Source organism: Hippoglossus stenolepis, chromosome 8, assembly GCF_022539355.2.
Source record: "Hippoglossus stenolepis isolate QCI-W04-F060 chromosome 8, HSTE1.2, whole genome shotgun sequence".
In the NCBI taxonomy this organism is placed as follows: domain Eukaryota; kingdom Metazoa; phylum Chordata; class Actinopteri; order Pleuronectiformes; family Pleuronectidae; genus Hippoglossus; species Hippoglossus stenolepis.
The window spans coordinates 19347830-19362897 of record NC_061490.1 but is presented as its reverse complement, the minus strand read 5'-3'; the positions used below and the strand labels follow the sequence as shown (position 1 = coordinate 19362897).

Here is a 15068-nt window from a genome sequence, read left to right as displayed (position 1 = left end):
CCATACTGCATCCTTTCACCAAGTTTCATGAAAATCAGTTTTTTCGAGAATGTTGCTTACAAACAAACAAATCCACAATCGGACTTGGGTGAAAACATAACCTCCTTGTTGGAGGTAATGAAAAGTATTGTAGATTTTCCCCCTATTTGAGCAAGTACTGTTCAGGTCTGATGCACAGAACCCCCAGCTCCCATCAACGGCATCTAATAATACTGTAATTGTTTCAACTCTATTACACACCTCCTGCACACTTACCTGCTAAGTATTACAAACCTTGTAAAATTAAAGCTGGCACAGGTTATCGCTCACTAACGGACGTGATTGTTTTCTGCCACATGGGGGCAGCAGAAACAAGCTGTAAAAAATATATATTATTGCTATAAGGAGCTGATATGATGAACATGTGAAGAACAGTTGCTTTTTTGTACATTCAGAAGAAAAGGGGAGATTAACATGAATTTAGAGACGTGGTTGAAACTGTCTGATGAATAGAGGTCCTACTCTATTAACTTTTAGATTTTGGTCTCTGGCTGTTTTTGCTGAAATGGCTGCCAACAGGTGCTATGTCTTCGGTTCACTACTTCCAGAGCACCTCCACACTAAAAGCACAAAAAATATTGATTATAGCAACTTCAGACTTTGGTAATTTGAAGCTTCAGCTTGTGTTATTTGCTGCACTGCAAAATACTGTGTACTGAGTACAAGGAAATTACTTTTTAATCTCTCTGACAGTCAACAAGTGTGTCACTGCTGCGTAAGTGGACACTGGACGATATTATTTTATAGATAATTTAAGTGTGCCACTGCTTTGCAGCCAGTCCTTGTAAGAAATAACAACATCTTTTTTTACAAAAAGTAATCACATTTATTTCAATCCATCATTATTATTACCATATATTATAGCTAACCACTTACTTTGATTTTCACATCACATGTTCTCATGCATCACCTGATGTCCTCTGATGTACATCTCTATAGCCTCTGGGTACATCCAATACACCATAAAGGAAAGACATTTGTGCTACAGTATGTAGGCATGGCTTGGTCAGTCCTGGCTCCTTGGTCTTTGTCTCTCTGTCTGCCCAAGAAATCAGTTGTAAGAGAGTCTCTGAATCCAATTTCTAAAACTTAGTGCAGGTTCCTGTGTGTCTCTGTGCCGGTCCAAGCTGTGGCCCGCGGGATGCATCAGACAGACCCTGCACCTCTAGCCAATGGTGACACCAAAACCACACTGAAACTTGTTCTTGCGATGGTTAAGGAAAGCCCCTAGGGCCAGGGTGAGAGGCAGTGGCACCAGTTTCTTTTCAAGGGTTGCCCCTACCACCCAATTACTGTCAACTGTACCTGTGGAAATAAATGGAAAAGTGTAAAAATCTAAGAGGTTCAGAGTCACTTATATGACTATTAAAAGGTAGATATACTGTATCTACCTTTAAAGAGGAAGTTAGCTTTGGGAACGTCCAGCTGATAGCCGAAGGATGTTGTGGTGTCTTGCATCCTTGTGCTGGCTTCAAATTCAACTCCTATCTGCAGCTGTATTGGGAAGCAGAAGTTAAAAGCTAAGTTCACTTTTTTCAAGACTTTACGATACTCCTGTCGACATTGAAAGTATCCTTGGTCCATATAATTATTTATCCCGTCCTTGTCTTAAGGAGATGCCAGTTAAGACAAGTGGAATAAAATGCACATGCTTTGTTTAGTGCAAAAAAATATATTCTATTCAAATTTAGCCAATATAAGGCTTAGACAAACCATGACACAGAAATACAACCACCCACACTTTGCCTGATATTAGGTACCTGATCATTGGCTTTGTGATAGTATGTAGCATGAGCACCTGCACCTCCCAGAGTCAAAGTAGCAATGAAGTTGTCACCTGAGGATGGAAAAAAAGACCTGAACATCTATCACACAGATAACAAAACAACCAGATGGAATTAGGCCCCATTTTACTTATCCAACTCCAGATCTTACAGAAAACTTGCAACAGTGAGTATTTTGGAAAAAAGAGGGTAAACATTTAATTAAAACACCAAGAAATAAAGACAGCAAAAGATGTATTTGAGCATCAAGCAGTCTTACAGTGCTTGGTTAAATAATTTAAGGGTAGATTTTACCTGTGTATCTGCCCAATAGGGATGTGACAGTCCCCTCTTCCCCTGGCCGTCTGTGGTACACAAGCTCACCACCCAGAGCCAGTGCTGGTGTGATAGACTGGAGATAGTGTGCCACCAAAATGCCTGAAAGAAAAAGGAGCTTACATTATATTTACACATAATATATTCGTTTTTTCAAAAATATTTTCAGTATTGAGAGAGTTCTTCCTCTCTTACACTTTTTCTAATACATCATTAAGTAGCAATTTTGCATATGAGCTGTGTTTGAATGTGTTTATTTTTGTATTTAACCACTAAATAATAACAATTACATCACTAATCAACTCATTATCTCAGCTCTCTAACTGCATTAAACAAACATTTTAAGGTTTCATGTTATCTGACATACATTTTGAGCACACACACACAAACACGCACATGCATGCACACAGAAGATAAAATGCACAACTGTCCTCTCTCTTAACAAAGCCATCTATTAGTTTCTATTATGAATTAGTGACATATGACACAAAACCTCCACTACTGTTTTAAAAAAACGATCATACCAGATCCAACAAGTATGTCTGGATTTCCAAGCGTCACAGCAGAAGTGAAGTGTTCACCACGATACTCCAGGTCACATTGCCAATTCACAAACTTCTGCTGCTGAGTCTACAACAAATGAAAAGGAAAAAACTTCAGAGACCAATATGACAATGTTAGGAAACGTAGCATGCTGAAAATAGACCACATCTGTAATGCGGTTACCTCTACAAGTCTACATACCTGGATGGCTATTTTGGAGCGTACAGCACTTGTGAGCTGGTGGATGACCTGGGCATTAAGACTGCCAGTATTGTCCATGTCACCGACCATTACAGGGAACGACTAGAGGGAAGAAAATACACCATTGTGAGCTTTATAGTGATGTGGAAGCCATTTGAAACCTTGAAAGAGTTTAGAGCCTTAGTCTGTTGAGCTTTCTGAATAGCACTGTATATATTGTTAAGTTTTAACGTTGTGAACCCAGATGAAGACATATCAGGTCTAGAAATAATCTTGAATAACTAACTAAGCAAAAAGGGCTTAAAATGTTAAGTATAGAATGATTTGTTTCTAATTTGTGGAGCGAATGAGCAACATAAAACTTTAGACAACATTAGACAAAATACTGAAAACTTGACCAGGAAGATTGAAAACCAAAATTTCCGAATGACAACATTTAGCAAGTGGTTTGTTGGGGTGTAATGAGGGAAATAATGATTACCTCTGCTGGTCCCATCTGTTTACTGCCTACGTAGGTGGAACCAAATCGATAACCAGAATCACCCTGGGTACTGAGGGTAATAGTGTGGCTGACCTGGAAGTGGTTACTCAGGCCCTTGTTGACCAATAACCGCACCCCTTCCATCTGCAGGGGGTATACCTCTAAAACAGAAGAACAACAAGGACAATCAGATATCAGACCCGCGTGAACATGACAATAATGACACCGTTATAACAACACCATGGTCTTTACCTAAAAGCGGAACAAATGTGACGAAAAAAATACATCGGTCACACATTACTTGATGCACTCGTTACAATTCATAAGCTGATTTTCTAACCTTTACATTTGCGGTGGCACTCCTCATATGTGCCCGGGTTTGGGAGTGGGGAATCTGCATCCGATGTCTGCTGGCCAGATCCAGATGTTGGAGGGACGGAAGACATTGAGGGCATGGAAAACCCTGGGGGGACCGACACCAATCCAGGGACCCCCTGACCAGCTCCAGCTGCTGCTGCAACTGGAGCTGGACTGGGGGAGGCGGCAGCCAACACACTGCCCATACTCTGATGCTATAACAGACTGAACCAGAGAGAGAGAGAGGGGATGAATAATATATTTAATTCACTGATCATATCTGTCAGGGAAATTGTAATTAATGCATCTTTAATCATGTCGGACTAAAACATTGTCTATGACAGCTCATATAACCTCAGCTGGAATGCTTTAGATCATTTTTATGTTTGGTGTTAGAAGTTGCTTTAAGAACTTTAAGCAAGCCTCTCCGCTCACAGCAGGATAACGACGAACCTGACGTGAATTGTAGTGACCTGAGCTCGTCATGTGTCCCCTAATACTGAGATACTTATGTTACACTTAAAGCTTTTGCTATGGCTGCCTGCATGGGAGCTACTGTATGATAAGATTTGTATCCTGTAGACAGATCTGTGTTAGAAATAAACTCTCATTCATGTAAGAACAACCGAGGCTCTAAACTGTGACCTGCCATTCTCATCACACGACCCAGAACCATGTTTTTCTTGATCAGGATCAGTGTAGTGGAAACACCGCTCGGGGGAACTAATTATTAAAATAATCCCCGTGAGCAAAAGATAATCAACTACACATAACACAACTTAAGTACAGTGAGTTTGAACAAACATGAAATTACAAAGTGCTCACACACTCAATGCAGCTGGACACTCTTGACTCTGCAGCTATCACTAACCTGGCTAAGCTAACGAGAGAGCTCTGCCCTCCAGTACATAAGACTGGTTGTAGCTGAGGCCCAAATAACTACAGACTGTCAACACACAGAATGATGTTGGATTACACAACATCGTGGAAGCTACAAATACAAATCCGCCTGCAGCCTCCAGTTTGCGGCATACACCACGTTTGGGGATAAGCCGTCAACCGGCAAAACTACCCGGTGGCCACATTTATCCTGTGCAGGCTAATGCAGGCTAGCACGGTTGGTTGGCTAGCTAGCTAGCTGGCTCGGTAGCCATGTGGAGGCGACCACCGGAGCTGTTCTTCTAAATGTGCAGGACGCGGTGGTTCGGAAGAAGAACTGGCACCACCAACGACCCTGGTCTCATAACGGTACCGGCGCGGTTCGGTGGTTTGGCTACTCACGCTAACGGTCTGCGGTCCAGCGGGGAGTTCAACACCGGTAAAGTTCACGGCAACGTCCGTGACGGTAATTGACTAGTTCCCGCCCATTTCCCGTGCCTCGCGCATTGATTGGCGAATCCACACACCGCTCCAGCTGCTATTGGCTGAGAAAACGCAGTTGGGCACGCCCCCTCCCCCCAAGGTGACGTACGACGCGTCTCATTCGCTCAGCGTTGGTTTTCATTCAACCTCCAACTGAATGACATTCCAAGGGTAATAACAATAACTTTATTTACAGAGCAAATTTAATCTATTTATTTATAAAAACACGAGGTACTTTGCAAGGGCGGCAAACTCCAACAGACAGGTCATAAAACCATGAACACAACCAATAATTGAGGAATCACAAATATTAAAAGACAATATTCATTTGAGGGAACTCTAAAATACATCAAATTCTTTCAAATACGTTTAAAAGAATACAATTCAATAAAACCATTAAAATTCAGGTCGGATCAGGAAAGGCTCTCCGATAAAAGTAGGTTTTTAAAATCCTCAATTCAATTTTTCTTTTTAACATCGGCTTACATCAACTGGTGGTAGGCATTAATTAGTGCGGTAGAACATACAAGGGATGTTTTCCATCTTGTCCTATGTTCTAAAACGGGACAGTGTTTACTTTAAATTTCATAGTACCACCATACAAGTCAGTAACCAGTCAGATATACCTTCAGCCTCCACGTACCCTCAAGTTTGGCCTGTATCATTAATTACAAGGCCAGAACACTTGATGCTGAGGTGCACAGCTGAAGTTATGTCCCCAACATCCACTGGTGGCGGATAACACCTGCAACCTTCTACTGGTAACCTAGATTGTGCAAAGGACCTTCAAACATCCAACAGATATTCAAACTCTTGTCCTACATTGTAATTTAAAGAATTGTGCTTCACAATGGCCAATGACACACCAGCTGTATGATATATAAGAATGTTAAGATTTTTAGTTTAAAACAAGACCGAGTCTCAGGAAGCAGTAACATGAAGTTAGCTGGATAAGAATTTTATAAAAAACATTGCCCGACCTCAAACTTGAGATGTGATTAAGAGCAGATAGGGATTTTATACCGACTGGTGCTCTAGTTTCTCTGCTTCTTCCAGACAGAGTCATGCAGAAGTTTAAATCTCTTTTTAGGTTTGGATTCATATCCATCTGGGAGGCAGAATTCACTTTGCAGCATCGATGATCTCACCAACAATCCCTTGTGCTTAGGAGCCCTGAGACAGATGGTATGGTGTCAGTCTGGGATTATGTGGAGGGACAGAAGACACTAAATCCACAAACTGTGGCAAGTTCTGCAAAATGCATGGAAAGACTACTTTTCAATTAGTGATCACACACACAAAAAATGTCTGAATCGATGAGGAAATTATCCATGTTTTTTTCCCCATTAACATCGTTTTTCAAATCATAAATTAAGATGCATTTATATATTTTTTTAAAGAATTAAGTTTACCTGTAGGGCCTAAAACTTTCCATATCAGACCAATTCAATCACCATTTTCAAAAACAATTAGAGACCAAGCGTAGACAGATACAAAATAATAAAAACAATAGAAACAGGACATGTCAGTCAGTCAGACTTTATTTCTTTTGAGGAGATGGCACTGACATTCAAGTCTTGTCGCTGCATAACAAAACATCTGGTCATCAGGTAATGAAAGTATTCATTTCTCCACAATGCAGTAATCGGACAAAATGGTCATAATCTTGAAAGCACTGCAAAAAAAAAATTTTTTCTCAATATTTCTTTTCTGTCACATGACATGTATTGACTCAAGTGTTGCCGGCACATTGGCTAAATAACTGAGGGAAAATCTATCAACAGCACTGCCAGACATGAAGAAAGTTGAAGCCAATTGCTACTTCAAATGCTTTGGAAAATGTGTTGGTCCCTCCCCTGCTGATGCTTTGTACTACAATGGCCAGCCAAAGATGCAACATGCAAGGGTGCTGGAAAATATGAGATGATGCTATAAATCAAAGTCAAAGGTTGTAATTTTTCAGACCAGCTCTAGTTGGTCTTATCTGATATAAATCCTTTCAAATCCTACTTTTAATAGGTGATAAACTAGCAAGGAACTGTTTTATCAACAATAAAAAGCCAGGGACAAATGAAGGGGCAGAGTAGAAGTTTGACAAGGCACTTTGTAGGGGAGAATGGACAGAAAGAAAGAAGACGGAACATGTTGGCCGGATTCAAAATGTTTACTTAGGCGCATCATCCTGTCATGTTTATTACCGATAACCTCAAGTGCTAAAAATAAGCTTCCGTGCTATGGCTTTGAAAAGAACGGGAGATTATTTACAATTAAGTACTGACTAATTGTCACTATAGGTCTGTGCTTTTACAAAATGCTCTACAATGTCACAGACATTACAAAGTTATCTCTGAATACCATATTTCAGCAGTAAACATCTGAATATCCCTCAAGAGCACCACAGCTGCCCTCTTTGAAACATCCTTTACAACAAAGTGGTCATTTTGGCTTCTGAAGCTGTTGATATTCAAACTTAAGTAATTGTAATCTCTTTTTCCATCTTTGGTTCCATTTTAAAGGATGTGATCCCAGTTAAACCAAGGATGTTTGTTCAATCTGTCTTATTTTACAGCTGCATTCCCAAGTCTCAAAAATTAAGTTGGTAAAAACGAATAAGCAATAGGAATGAGCGCCCTAGCTACAAAAATGACTACATTCAATGGCCAGATTCTAAGATTTAACTGCTTTTTAATACAAATGTCCGTTCAGACTTTCACATGACAGCAACTCTATGCTTAAAAGCATGTGGACATGTTCAAAATGTTTGGAGGTTCAGACCAAACATCACAATGGGGAAGAAACTTAATCCAGGTGACTGTGGAATGATTGTTGGTGCTGTTCTCCTGTGATTTGCCAACATGTGCATCCCTTCATGGCCACAGTCTAACCAATCCTCTGATTCGCTACTTCCAACAGGACAACATCCTGCTGATAGGTCTTCTCCAATGGCCTCTACAGACTAAAAAGCTAACTATCTTTGTAGGAGGACCTTTAAGATGAGCTGACCAATCTGCAGCAACTGCGTGATGCCATCATGTCACCATGAGGTAGTCTCTTTTAGGAATGTTTCCAGCACCTGGTCGAAATGACGCGAAAATGGAATTTTGTCTGCTGTGGTTTTGTGGATCTGATAAAATGGCTTTACGTGCAGTTTTTCTTTAAACCATATGCTCAAAAGGCACATCATAGCAACGTGTAGTTAAACTGTACAGAGGAGATGCTGCCCGAGTTCTAGACTTTCAGTTCACCTTTGGTTTCATATTCAGTCTTAAAGAAAAGGACAAAAAAAAAAAGTTTATACGGGTATATAAGAGTGTCTGTACAGTGACTGTCTTTGGCAGTGTGGCAGAAAGTTAAAGTGGCAGTTTTCGGAGGGGGAGAGAGAGCAATTCACCTGCATGTGCACTGACAGGACTGGAGTTTGCTATGAACTCAAATTAGAAACGAAAAGAAATATTGACTAGACCATTTTGATTGCAAAGTGGGAAATAGAAACCTTCACTTGGGAGTCTTGTGAATGCCAGGTGCCTCGTTTCTCCTGAAAAACAAAACCACAACAGCCAGGTGAGAAATTCTGATGGAAACAACGTGAACAAGTCACGACTTCAGCAAACCCGCAGAGCTGACAGCTGGCTGTGTGCGTGGATCAGCTCTGTACAAATCTATGTTGACTGCGGCTGTGCAGCCTGAGGAGGACAACCCTTAAGCCTCCCACCTTTAAATCCTGTAAAACTTCAGTTAATCTTCTTGTTGGAAGAGGATACTGTCCAGTAGCAAGATGGCTAGAACTTGCTCTTGTGGAATTCAAGGGTTGTACTAAACCTGTTGGATTATTCAACTATTTAAAAAGATAGAATACACGTTCACCTACACTTTGCTAAGACTGTAAGGCCACTAAATCAATACATCAACTGGGAGCATAAAGCTGGGCAGTGAAAAATAACAAGACAGCGTCCCCTCCTGATTGGCCACACCTTAACACCCAGTGCACACAGGGCTTAGCATTAACCTTCTACATCTTTGGTGTAGACGGACAAATGAAAATGCAGCTGTAGTGTGACCTGTGTTGAAAAAGTGTGAAGATGAATAAATCTGGTTTCTCTTTATTTATTAAAACTGACCTTGGATTCAGGCTTATCCCAGTTCATTGTTTTTGCCTTTCCCATCACCGTCATCATCTGGGTCAACAGAGTGAAACTCTGCCACATAGAGGCTCTTATCAATGCAGCTGGGGATGGGCTTGATGTCGGTGACTAGTTGATCCTCTATTGTTTTCAGGTTGTTGCGGTCATCTATGGTTATGAGGTTGATGGCCAGACCCAAGTGACCAAAACGCCCTGAGAGAAAACGCAGTACATGCATCACATTGTGTTACTAACTGAATCCACATGTGTCACATTTTAGTAACTATAAACAAAACCTATTGTTTAGACCATGAGAATCTATAAATAGCTTCATATTCACCTGATCTTCCAATGCGGTGCAGGTAGGTTTCTGCATTTTTGGGGAAGTCAAAGTTGATGACCACGTTTACTGCCTGGATGTCAATTCCCCGAGTGAAAAGGTCTACAAGGAAAGACGTGTTTAGGTCATCCTGCTAACCATTACAATCAGAACAAGGGTTTATTGCCAAGTAGGTTTACATGTACAATCAATTTGCTGTGGTGTTTTGGGCAGGCATAACTATGAAAACATTAAACGCTGAAAAAGGATTGTGCAATGCGGTGTAAACACTAGAGAAGGATTGTACAGTATGAGCAGTAAGGTATTTACAATTAATGTAAACATCCACTTTAAATGTTAAAACTCTCTTTACTTACCTGTGCAGACCAAGTTTCTGCACAGTCCATTCCTGAAGTCATGGAACACACGGTTCCTGTACTCCTGCATCATCTTTGCATGAATGTAGAAGCATGAATAGCCCAGCTGGGTGATCTTCTTAGCAAGAAGCTCAACCCTTTGGACGGAGTTACAGAAGATGATCGACTGATTGATCTGAAGCTGAAATAGAACAAACATATTCGAGTTTTTAATTAGTGAAGAAATAAACTTTAATGATTTTTTTTATAATCGATACACTGTCTCAGATATCCTGTGGCCCAACCTAAGCCACGGTTTCTGAAATGGATGGCCACTCAGCAAGTTGCACTAACCATGCAGTTCATTGCCTCAGTGTATGTGACTTTTCAAATACCTGTTTTTGTAATTAAATTCTGAATAAAAAAAACAATTTATGTAATCTCTAAAAAATACACAATTAAAAAAAAACCCGGTGCCAGTGCCTCAATAAACTACACTGAAAATGACTAAATTTTTCCTCAACCTCTTGGTATGGGATGTACTGAACACTCACCTTAGAGAAAAGCGTGTTGAGACAGTGGACCTTTTGTCTTTCTGTCACATAGGCATAGTACTGGGTGATGCCCTTCAAGGTGAGCTCCTCCATCAGGTTGATCTCGTAAGGCTTCTGCAGGTGTTTGTTCTGGACAAGAAATTTACAGTGTACTGTGAAAAGTAAACAACATATTTGAATTGTACCTTTTAGGAGAAGTGTTGTTTAAGTTCTCACCATGAATGTTTGCACACTGACGGGGAAAGTGGCAGAGTAAAGCAGGATCTGACGGTTCTTTGGCAAGAAGCTGATAATATCTTCAATCAGGACAACAAAGTCCTGGGACAGCAACTTATCTGCCTGAAAGAAGCCATATTTTAAGAAACAGTCAAAAAGTGGTGGGCTGCCGACCAACATCAGGAACATAGTCAACAACATTGAGAAGTGAATTCAGAAACAGAGAGCCTGACTCACCTCGTCCATCACCATCATTTGAAGTTTATCCACGACGGCCACACCCTTCTTGATCAGGTCTAGGATCCTGCCTGGTGTAGCGATCACTACGTGCACTATTATGATCGGAGGAGACAAAGTCATCATGTGAACGTGACAAGATAAAACCAAACCAAGAATATAATATTAAAAATGTTCTAAATGTTAAGATTTTTAAAAAATCATTTTGAATATTAACGGCAGGACAACTACCTGTCTCCTCAAGACGCATGATGTCATCCCTCAAGTTGGTGCCACCCGTGGTAGCCATGACCTTGACCCCTCCCAGGTGCTTGCTTAGCTGAATGCTGATCTGGCTCATCTGCAGGGCCAACTCTCTTGTCGGCACCATTACCATGGCTGGATTGAGACAAAAATGGCAAGGGCTGATGAAATGCAAGGGTGGATGAGATGCATGGAGAAATTGAAATGAAGTGATGGTCATAAAAGATAAAAATGTCTTCATATATTTAGACCAATAATCCCAGATAAATCTGTCAAGAGTAGAATAGAGCAGTGATCATGGTGTTGCAAACATTTTCTGTGGAGAGCAACAGAATATGACACTGACAAAACCTAAGGCTTTCCTTCCAATACTTTTTTTTTTTTTTTATTATAATAGAAAATATTCACTCTACACTAATTTTACTAAAAAGTACAGCCACCAAAGTCGAGTCCTTCATAGGGTTTTATCCGTCACATATGAGCACCATCAGACAGGGTCAGCAGGAACTCACCCTGGATGTGATCCTTCCTCAGGTCTATCCTCTCCAGCATTGGGATGAGGTAGGCTCCGCTTTTTCCTGTGCCATTCTTGGCCCGAGCCAAAATATCTCTGCCTGACAAAGCGATGGGGATGCTTTCCTCCTTTTGGCAGACAGACAAAACTCAATCAGTACAATTGGTAAAGTTCACAGGACGTGACGTGACTTTCTGGGGAAAAAATAATTATTGACGACAACATGCAACTCCTGATCCTTGAGAATTCAAAATAGGGCTGCTGGTCACACCAAAGAACACAATTTGTGCAACAGGTAAGGACATCTCTTACAGTTCTAAATATTTCTCGATGTGTCAGTTTTTCTGGATTATAACTAGTACATCTGAGTAAACATGCACCTATTCAAGTAACAAAGTTAACTGGATAATCTGAAGTTTCAAACATGATCGGAACATACAAATTAATGTGTCTTGATTTTTAGTGAGCAGTATCAAAATCAAGCTCAGTTCACATTAACAACAGGTGGAAAGTTAGTTGAAATAGCTTCATCTACCTGGATAGGGGAGGGTTTCTCCCATCCCATCTCAAAGATTCCCATTAGCAGTTCCCGCTTTAGGCAGTAGTCTTCAAATTCATTTCCCTTAGTTGATGTCACATCCTGGGAGAAACAGAGCAGTTTAACAGGGTGCAGAGGTTGAAGTAGAAGCTTTAGAAGCCAACATACATTCACTGAGTCTCAAACACTTGGAATTCAAAAGAAAAAGTGCTGCAGAGTTATGAACAGTGAATCTGAACAATTGTGTCCATTTGTTATCTAGGATCTGTTACACCTTACCGAAGTTCTCAACCTGGTGTCTTTGGGGGGAAGCTCCAGGCACCTCTTCCAGTCATCCCCAAACCTAATTGAGAATTTGCAATCAAACGTAAGTAAATAAAACAGAGGCGGACTACAGAGGCCTCTGAAAAAAAAATAACTGAGAATTTTGCCATTTATAATTTTTTTAGGGCAATATATTCCCAAATATAAAAGCAAAGACCTCCCGAAGCTAGAGATAGAATCCAGACGTTTTGGAAAAAATGAGCTACTGTTGTGAAACCTGGTATGTTGTCTTGATACGAGCTAAATGCATATACTCTTTTATTAGATTATTGTATGCAATGCAAGAGGGAAAGCTACACAAGTGGATCAGTTTAATTCTTCCAAAAATGTAATTAAGAGAGTATGTAGAGACAGTATCTTACTTGATGCCCCCACTGCTCTGAGGAATGCCGGTCCTTTTCATGGGGTCACTGGACTGTTGGGCAGCTGCAAGCAGTCCTGATTGTTGTCCTGGTGGCCTCGTCTGTCCTCTGAACTGCCCATTTGCTGCTTTGTTCAATCCCATCATCGTTGCAGGGTTTGCTGTTCTTGCTGTAGCCATGGTTTTGAGTTTCCTCACAGTGTGTAAAATGTATATTTGTCTCTATTTCACTTGTGTGTTGCTTAATGCACCCGTGTGTAAAAAAAAAGAAAAAAGGAAAGAAGTAAAAGCTGGAAAAAAAATTAAAAGTTTTTCTTGTATCTTCTCAATTCAAAAGAATGTTCCGTGTACACAATCTGACATTCAGACCTCTTGTAAAGAAGTATGCGTAAGAATTATGTCTATTTACAAGACAACTCTCCAAAAAAGGGAGAAATTAACATTCATAAGAATAAATAAATCAAATACGTGACCAAAACATAAACCCTATTTTTCTTTCAAAATGTTTTTTTTTTTTCCTTTCTCTCCAAGTACTCTTATCCCTGCTGTAATGAAAATGCTTAACTTTATGTGTTATTCATGTATCTTGGCATTTTAAGTCCAAGTGCTGTGTTTATACATTCACAAAGGTCAATATGAAAGTATGACCTTGTCTGTCACGTCTCAAACTTATATGATTGGCTCCTTTGACATCAAGAGGTTTTCACAAGTGTTCACTGGAGCTTAATACTGGCTCAAAAAGTCACTCCAGGCACTCTTTTCTTGAACATCGAGAGTCCGCTGTGGTTTTCTTGTTGTCGTTTCCTTTACTTGTGCAGAAACAGCGGCGGTGGCAATCTGCAAGGTGCTGTGAGAATTGCCGATCAACAAGAAAATCCAGGTTACCTGTCAAGACAACAAACAATGGTGGGTTGTCAACTTGGCTCTTTGAGAGCGAGCAACCACAACTTATGGTATTCAAAACGAATTGGAAGATCAATAACATACATTTCAGGAGTGAGCACGGTTTTTTTTTTTTTTTTGGAAAGTCAGAACACAAACAACGCCACGTTTGATAAATCCAGAACAACTAAACACTACCTTTTAAAAAGATAACTGGTGATAACCCTACCAAAGTAATGCAAGCTAAAAACAAACCACGTGGTGGTAACGAAGCAGCCAGTAGCTTGGTTTTTCACATTAAATCTCTGGTTAACAACTTGGCCACTGCGGCTTTGTTGTGATGCTAACGACATGAGCTAACCCGAAGCTAACTTAACAAACTAGCGAGCTAATAACCAACCGACTAACCGAGTTTAAAATCTAAATTAGTTTGCCGCTGGGTTTAAAACCGATCAACCTAAAGTAAACCACCAAGATATCGTACCGAGCGACTCTTATTCCGCGTCCGCTCCGCTGATTATGGCAGATTTGTCTTGTAAGAGGTTAAGTAGCAGCGTTAAAACTTTAAGAGTAGCAACGTGGCTTTAACCGTGCAGCTAACATGCTAACGTTAGGTCTTCCTGTTCCCGTTTAAGAGCGCGGCTGCCATTCAAAATGTCCACGGAGAGCAGGGGACACGCGAGTGAAGTAAACCTCCGTCTCCTACAACTTCTCGGCTCCCACCTGTTGCTTCGAAACTTTTATTCAGCCCGACACAAACTAAGTTACCGTAGCTAAGTTAGCTTAGCCGCCGCTAATCGATACGCTCGAGAAATGCGCCTTTACCCCGTCGGAGAACGATGCTAGCTTCACTTTGCCGCAGTCACCCGAGGTCTCCTCTGCGGCGTCGGTGATCAGCGATGTGTCGGCGGTTTGGTTAAGTTTCACAAACAACTCGTAGTTTGGCGAAATCCAGTCTTTTGTCTCTGCTTTCAGGATATCGACAATTCAACATGGCCGCGCTCGATTTGTGGGCGGGTTGTTTGCCACAAATGAAACTGCGGCGGACCAATCATGGGCCTGCTTTCAAACCCGCACAGAAAAGGGTCACTGAGGGACAAGATGACAAAAACCGGAGGGAGACAATTAGTCCCAGAGGGAAAATGACTCAAATGACCGTTAACACGTTTTTATTTCTGTATCTGTGTTTGTGCTCTAATGCGCTGTGATCTGAAACTTGCTTTAATTGCTTCCTATTATTTGCTTTTCTTAATTGTTTCCTGTCGTTTGCTTTTATTTTTGACTTGTAAACCAACCTTGTAACCGTGTTTTTGAAAGGCGT

At 40.8% G+C, this 15068-nt stretch overlaps 2 protein-coding genes across 2 annotated transcripts; both read right to left on the bottom strand.

Moving 5' to 3' along the window:
* Positions 1 to 841: 841 nt before the first annotated feature.
* tomm40 (translocase of outer mitochondrial membrane 40 homolog (yeast)) lies at positions 842 to 5098 on the bottom strand. The gene is made up of 9 exons (XM_035163387.1): positions 5002 to 5098; positions 3704 to 3945; positions 3364 to 3524; positions 2883 to 2984; positions 2663 to 2768; positions 2118 to 2240; positions 1800 to 1876; positions 1431 to 1533; positions 842 to 1344 (listed from the first exon to the last, which is right to left on the bottom strand). The coding sequence occupies exons 2-9, from the start codon at positions 3924 to 3926 to the stop codon at positions 1205 to 1207; spliced, it is 1035 nt and encodes a 344-aa protein (XP_035019278.1). The 5' UTR covers positions 3927 to 3945; positions 5002 to 5098; the 3' UTR covers positions 842 to 1204.
* A 1507-nt stretch (positions 5099 to 6605) lies between these two features.
* Positions 6606 to 14773, bottom strand: ddx61 (DEAD (Asp-Glu-Ala-Asp) box helicase 61). The gene is made up of 13 exons (XM_035163386.2): positions 14573 to 14773; positions 12867 to 13750; positions 12460 to 12523; positions 12178 to 12282; positions 11641 to 11770; positions 11117 to 11263; positions 10886 to 10980; positions 10649 to 10771; positions 10433 to 10561; positions 9900 to 10080; positions 9544 to 9645; positions 9201 to 9416; positions 6606 to 8617 (listed from the first exon to the last, which is right to left on the bottom strand). Exons 2-12 carry the CDS (start codon positions 13043 to 13045, stop codon positions 9214 to 9216), a joined length of 1458 nt encoding a protein of 485 aa, XP_035019277.1. The 5' UTR covers positions 13046 to 13750; positions 14573 to 14773; the 3' UTR covers positions 6606 to 8617; positions 9201 to 9213.
* Positions 14774 to 15068: the final 295 nt, after the last annotated feature.